This window comes from Chamaea fasciata, unplaced genomic scaffold, assembly GCF_029207755.1.
Source record: "Chamaea fasciata isolate MVZ Bird 193981 ecotype frontalis unplaced genomic scaffold, bChaFas1.0.hap1 SCAF_810, whole genome shotgun sequence".
Taxonomy (NCBI): Eukaryota; Metazoa; Chordata; class Aves; order Passeriformes; family Sylviidae; genus Chamaea; species Chamaea fasciata.
Window position 1 is genome coordinate 1 of NW_027094895.1, and position 7,068 is coordinate 7,068.

A 7,068-nucleotide genomic window follows, 5' to 3' on the forward strand; every position below is an offset into this window, starting at 1 on the left:
GGGGTTTTGGGGGGTTTTTGGGAGTTTTGGGGGATTTTGGGGGGTTTTTTGGGGGGTTTTTTGGGGGATTTTTAGGGAGTTTTGGGGGGTTTTTTGGGGGTTTTTTGGGGGTTTTTTGGGGAGTTTTTTGGGAGATTTTTGGGGAGTTTTTTGGGAGATTTTTGGGGAGTTTTTTGGGGGCTTTGGGGAGTTTTTTTGGGGGTTTTTAGGAGTTTTTTGGGGCTTTCTTGGGGTTTTTCGGGGAGTTTTTTGGGAGTTTTTGGGGAGTTTTGCGGTTTTTGGGGGTTTTTGGGGGGGTTTTTGGGGAGTTTTTTGGGGGTTTTTGGGAATTTTGGGGGGATTTGGGGAGTTTTTGGGGTTTTTTGGGAGTTTTTTGGGAGTTTTGGGGGGGTTTTTGGGGGATGTTTGGGGGATTTTTGGGGAGTTTTGGGGGTTTTTTGGGAGTTTTGGGGGCTTTTTTGGGGGGTTTTTTGGGGGGTTTTTTGGGGGATTTTTAGGGGGTTTTGGGGGGTTTTTTGGGAGATTTTTGGGGAGTTTTTTGGGGGCTTTGGGGAGTTTTTTTGGGGGTTTTTAGGCGTTTTTTGGGGCTTTCTTGGGGTTTTTTGGGGAGTTTTTTTGGGAGTTTTTGGGGGAGTTTTGCGGTTTTGGGGAGTTTTTGGGGGGTTTTTGGGAGGTTTTGGGGGGTTTTGGGAGTTTTTTGGGAGTTTTTGGGGGTTTTTTGGGAAATTTTTGGGGTTTTTTGGGGGGGTTTTGGGGTTTTGGGGGGTTTTTGGGGAGTTTTTTGGGGGGTTTGGGGAGTTTTTTGGGCATTTTTTGGAAGACTTTTTGGGGGTTTTTTGGGGTTATTTGGGGAGTTTTTGAGGGTTTTTTGAGGGTTTTTGGGGGGTTTTTTGGGAGTTTTTGGGGTTTTTTGGGGGGGTTTTGGGGGGTTTTGGGAGTTTTTGGGGGGTTTTTGGGTTTTTTTGGGGAGTTTTTTGAGAGTTTTTTTGGGGGTTTTTTGGGAGTTTTTTGGGGGGGGTTTTTTGGGGGGTGGGATTGTCACAGGAATGCCGTGGGATTTTCCATAGGATTTTCCATGGGATTGCTGGAGGATTCCCATAGGATTCAGTTGGGGGATTCCCGTAGGGTTGAACTGGGGGGATTCCCCATAGGATTTCCCATAGGATTCCCGTGGGATTCAGTTGTGGGATTGCCAAAGGATCCCTGTAGGATTCCCATGGGATTCCCATAGGATTCAATTGTGGGATTCCCATGGGATTGAATTGTGGGATTCCATAGGATTGAATTGTGGGATTCCCATAGGATTCCCATGGGATTCCCATCGGATTGCCATAGGATTCCTATAGGATTGAATTGTGGAATTCCCCCGAGGATTGCCATAGGATTCCCATAGGATTCAACTGTGGGATTCCAATAGGGTTCCCATAGGATTCCTGTAGGATTCCCATAGGATTCCCATAGGGTTCCTAGAGGATTCATTTAGGATTCCCATAGGATTCCCAAAGGATTCCCGCAGGATTCAATTGTGAGCTTCCTATGGGGTTGCCGTAGGATTCCCGTGGAATTTTCCATGGGGTTGCCGTGGCGTTCCTCTGGGATTCCTTTCGGATTTGGGTAGGATTCAGCCGTGGGATCCCTGGAGGATTCCCAGAGGATTCTCCCAGGATTCCTGCAGGATTTCGTAGGATCCGGCTGTGGGGTTGGTGTAGGATTCCCGTAGGGATCCCGTGGGATTCAATTGGGGGATTCCCCTGCGATGGAACCAGGGAGGTTCCACCCCAAATATGGGTGGGAGGGGGCGGGGCCAAAGGGGGCGGGGCCAGAGGTGACAAGGAGGGGCGTGGCCACACGGGGAAGGTGTAAGTGGGGGCGTGGCTTCCGAGGGAGGTGCAATGAGGGGGCGTGGCCGCAGGGGGGGAGGGGACATTCCTGCCCCCCCCCGTGACCCCGCGGTGACCCCGCTGTCCCCTCTCCCCACAGGTTACCCCCGGGGGGGTTTCCCTCCCCCCCCTCGCTGGGCCGCCCCTCCCCCACCCCGCGAGGCTCCTCCCCCACCCGCGGGGCGGGGCCGCCCCCCCGCCGGGCCGCCCCTCCCCCCCCCGCCGCCCGCGGGGGGGTTCAAGAGCCCCGGGGGGGAGGGGCGGAGCCCCCCCAGCGCCGGCCCCGCCCCCAACGCACCTTCCTACGGGCACGGAGCACAGGTGAGAGACCCCAAAACCACCTGAAATGACCCCAAAATCAGCCCGAAATACCCCAAAACCACCCAAAATTACCCCAAAATCAGCCCGAAATACCCTGAATGCCCCAAAATTACCCCAAATCAGCCCGAAATACCCCAAAGACACCAAAAATTACCCCAAAATCAGCCCGAAATACCCTGAATGCCCCAAAATCACCCCAAATCAGCCCGAAATACCCCAAAACAACCGAAAATTACCCCACAATCAGCCCGAAATACCCCAAAACCACCCAAAATTACCCCAAATCAGCCCAAAATACCCCAAAGACACCGAAAATTACCCCAAAATCAGCCCGAAATACCCTGAATGCCCCAAAATCACCCCAAATCAGCCCGAAATACCCCAAAGACACCGAAAATCCCTCCAAAATCAGCCCGAAATACCCTGAATGCCCCAAAATCACCCCAAATCAGCCCGAAATACCCCAAAGACACCGAAAATTACCCCAAAATCAGCCCGAAATACCCTGAATGCCCCAAAATTACCCCAAAATCAGCCCGAAATACCCTGAATGCCCCAAAATTACCCCAAATCAGCCCAAAATACCCCAAAACAACCGAAAATTACCCCAAATCAGCCCAAAATACCCCAAAGACACCGAAAATTACCCCAAAATCAGCCGAAATACCCCAAAACCACCCGAAATCGCCCCAAAATCAGCCCAAATCAGCCTGAAATACCCGAAAAACACCCGAAATTACCCCAAAATCAGCGCAAATCAACCCAAAATACCCCAAAAACACTGAAAATTACCCCAAAATCAGCCCGAAATGCCCCAAAACCACCGAAAATTACCCCAAATCAGCCCAAAATACCCCAAAGACACCGAAAATTACCCCAAAATCAGCCCGAAATACCCTGAATGCCCCAAAATTACCCCAAAATCAGCCCAAAATACCCCAAACCCACCGAAAATTACCCCAAAATCAGCCGAAATACCCCAAAACCACCAGAAATCGCCCCAAAATCAGCCCAAATCAGCCTGAAATACCCGAAAAAACACCCGAAATTACCCCAAAATCAGCGCAAATCAACCCAAAATACCCCAAAAACACTGAAAATTACCCCAAAATCAGCCCGAAATGCCCCAAAACCACCGAAAATTACCCCAAATCAGGCCAAAATACCCCAAAACAACTGAAAATTACCCCAAAATCAGCCCGAAATACCCTGAATGCCCAAAATTACCCCAAAATCAGCCCAAAATACATCAAAAACACCCCAAATCTGCCCAAAATCACCCTGAAATACCCTGAATGGCCCCAAATCACCCCAAAATCTGCCCAAAATACCCAAAAATCACCCAAAATCAGCCCAAAAAGTCCCAAAACACCCTAAATCCTTCAGGACCACCCCAAAATGCTCCTTGATCACTCCAGATCACTTCCAAATACCCCAAATCCACGCCAAAATCACCCCAAATCCGCCCCAAAATCCCCCCAAATCACCCCAAAATCACCCCAAAATCTCCCTAAATCACCCCAAATCCGCCCCAAAATCACTCCCAAATCACCCCAAAATCTCCCAAAATCACCCCAAAATCTCCCAAAATCACCCCAAAATCGCCCCAAAATTCCCCCAAAATCACCTAAAATCACCAAAATCACCCCAAATCACCCCAAAATCCCCCAAATCACTAAAATCACGCCAAAATCACCCCACAATTCCCCAAATCACCAAAATCACCCCAAAATCCCCCAAATCACCAAAATCAGCCCAAATCCACCCCAAAATCTGCCCAAAATTGCCCCAAAATCACCCCAAAATCACCCCAAATCCCCCAAAATCGCCCCAAAACTCCCCCCAGAATTCCCCCCAAATCCCAAGATCCCCCCAAAATCCCCCCAAATTTCCCCCAAATCCCCCCAAACGCTCCGAGACCCCCGAGATCCCCCCGGACCCCCCAAAACTGGGGGATTTGGGGACCCTCCGACGGGGGGAGGGGCCGGGGGGATTGGGGGGAATTGTGGGAAATTTGGGGGGATTTGGGGGAATTGTGGGAAATTTGGGGGGATTTTGGGGGGAGATTTGGGGGAATTATGGGAAATTTGGGGGATTTGGGGGAATTATGGGAAATTTGGGGGGATTTGGGGGAATTATGGGAAATTTGGGGGGATTTGGGGGAATTATGGGAAATTTGGGGGGATTTGGGGAGATTTGGGGGAATTATGGGAAATTTGGGGGATTTGGGGGAATTATGGGAAATTTGGGGGGATTTGGGGGAATTATGGGAAATTTGGGGGGATTTGGGGGAATTATGGGAAATTTGGGGGGATTTGGGGAGATTTGGGGGAATTATGGGAAATTTGGGGGGATTTGGGGGATTTTGGGGGAATTATGGGAAATTTGGGGGGAGATTTGGGGGAATTATGGGAAATTTGGGAGGGATTTGGGGGATTTGGGGGGAGATTTGAGGGATTTTGGGGGGGATTTTTGGCTGGATTTTGGGGAGATTTTGGGGGTTTGGGGGATTTTAGGGGAATTTTGGGGGGTTCTCGGGGGATTTGGGGAGATTTTTGGGGTGATTCTGGGGGGTTTGAGGGGATTTTGGGGAGGAAAATCGGGAATTTGGGGGAGAAATGGGAATTTTTTGGGGGGGGTCTGGGGAGGTTTTGGGGGGGAAATGGGATTTTGGGGGAATAACGGGAATTTGGGAAAGAAAAAAATGGGGATTTGGGGGGAATTTTGGGGGAAAGAAATGGGGGATTTGGGGGGAATAATGGGAATTTTGGGGGAGAGAAAAAACCTGGGAATTTGGGGGGAAAAATTGGGGAATTTTGGGGTAAAACCTGGGAATTTTGGGGGGAAATTTGGGAATTTTGAGGGGAAAATTTGGGAAATTTTGGGGTAAAACCTGGGAATTTTGGGGGGGAAATTTGGGAATTTTGGGGTAAAAAGCCGGATTTTTGGGGGGGGTTAAAACCCGGGAATTTTGGGCGGGAAAAATCCCTACCCCCTCCCCCACCCCCCCGAATTTTGGGGGTTCGGGGGTTGTGACCCCTCCCCCCCCCTTTTGTTTTCTCCCCTCCCCCCCCCCAGAGCTTCGGGCAGAACGTGGCCCCGCCCACATCCGGGTACTACGGGGGCGTGTCCGGGGGCGTGTCCGGGACGTTCCCGCCCCCTCAGCCCCTCCCCCCGCCCGGGCAGAGCTTCGGGTACCCCCAGTACCAGGTGGGGGAGGGGAAACGCCGGGAAATTTGGGGGGAAAAAGGGAAAAAACGGGAATTTTGGGGGGAAAATGAGGATTTAGGGGAGAAAAAAAAGGGAATTTGGGAGGGAAAAACCGGGGATTTTGGGGGGAAAAACCGGGATTTGGGGGGTGGGGCAGGAAATGAGAATTTGGGGGCGTTTAAAGGGGATTTTGGGGGGAAAAACGATTTTTGGGGGGGGAGAGAAATGGGAATTTTGGGCAAAATCCCGGGGATTTTTGGGCTAAAACCTGGGATTTTTGGGGCTGAAATCCCAGGGGATTTTTGGGGTGGAAAAAAAGGGGATTTTTGGGCTAAAAAGTGGGAATTTTGAGCTAAAAAATGGGAATTTTGGGGCTGAAATCTCAGGGGATTTTTGGGCTAAAAAATGGGGATTTTGGGGCTGAAATCCCAGGGGATTTCTGGGCCTAAAAAAATGGAAATTTTGAGCTAATGCCTGGGAATTTTGGGCTAAAAAATGGGAATTTTGGGCTAAAACTTGGTATTTCTGGGGCTGAAATCCCAGGGGATTTTTTGGGGCTAAAAAATGGGGATTTTGGGCTAAAACATAGGAATTTTGGGCTCAAAAAATTGGGAATTTTGGGCTAAAAAATGGGAATTTTGGGGCTGAAATCCCAGGGGATTTTTGGGGCTAAAAAAATGGGGATTTTGGGCTAAAAAATGGGAATTTTGAGCTAAAAAAATGGGGATTTTGGGGCTGAAATCCCAGGGGATTTTTGGGTTAAAAAAATGGGAATTTTGGGCTAAAAAATGGGAATTTTGGGGCTGAAATCCCAGGGGATTTTTGGGGCTAAAAAAATGGAAATTTTGGGCTAAAAGTGGGCATTTTGAGCTATAAAATGGGAATTTTGAGCTAAAACATGGGAATTTTGAGCTAAAACATGGGAATTTTGGGCTAAAACCTGAGATTTTTGGGGCTGAAATCCCAGGGGATTTTTGGGGCTAAAAAAATGGGGATTTTGGGCTAAAAATGGGAATTTTGAGCTAAAAAATGGGAATTTTGGGGCTGAAATCCCAGGGGATTTTTGGGTTAAAAAAATGGGAATTTTGGGCTAAAAAATGGGAATTTTGGGCTAAAACCTGGGAATTTTGGGGCTGAAATCCCAGGGGATTTTTGGGGCTAAAAAATGGGAATTTTGGGCTAAAAAAATGGGAATTTTGAGCTAAAAAAATGGGGATTTTGGGGCTGAAATCCCAGGGGATTTCTGGGCTTAAAAGTGGGAATTTTGGGCTAAAAAATGGGAATTTTGAGCTAAAAAATGGGGATTTTGGGCTAAAACCTGGGAGTTTTGGGGCTGAAAGTGGCGTGCAGCCCCTGCCCATTTTTCGGGCTGAATTCGGGCGGTTTTGGGTCTCTCCTCTCGCAGTTTCCGGGCCCTTGGCAGCAGCAGCAGCAGCAGCAGCAGCAGTTTTACCCGCAGAGCCCGCCCTGGCCGCCCTATTTCGGCTCCTTCGACTCCGGGGGAACCTCCCAGTGAACCCCAAAATTCCCCCAAAATTCCCCCAAATTCCCCCAGTCCAGGGGGATGGACCCAAAAAAAAACAAACAGCCAGAAAAACAAAAATACAAAGATTATTTTTCACCGGGAGAACGGCTCTGCTGTGCTTCATTTCGCTTT

The 7,068-nt window shown here is 49.4% G+C and overlaps 1 protein-coding gene across 1 annotated transcript; it reads left to right on the forward strand.

The window, feature by feature from the left end:
- Positions 1-1,853: 1,853 nt before the first annotated feature.
- Positions 1,854-7,048, forward strand: LOC136305945 (proline-rich protein 2-like). The gene is made up of 3 exons (XM_066209271.1): positions 1,854-2,201; positions 5,280-5,411; positions 6,817-7,048. Exons 1-3 carry the CDS (start codon positions 1,893-1,895, stop codon positions 6,925-6,927), a joined length of 552 nt encoding a protein of 183 aa, XP_066065368.1. The 5' UTR covers positions 1,854-1,892; the 3' UTR covers positions 6,928-7,048.
- The last annotated feature ends 20 nt before the right edge of the window (positions 7,049-7,068 follow it).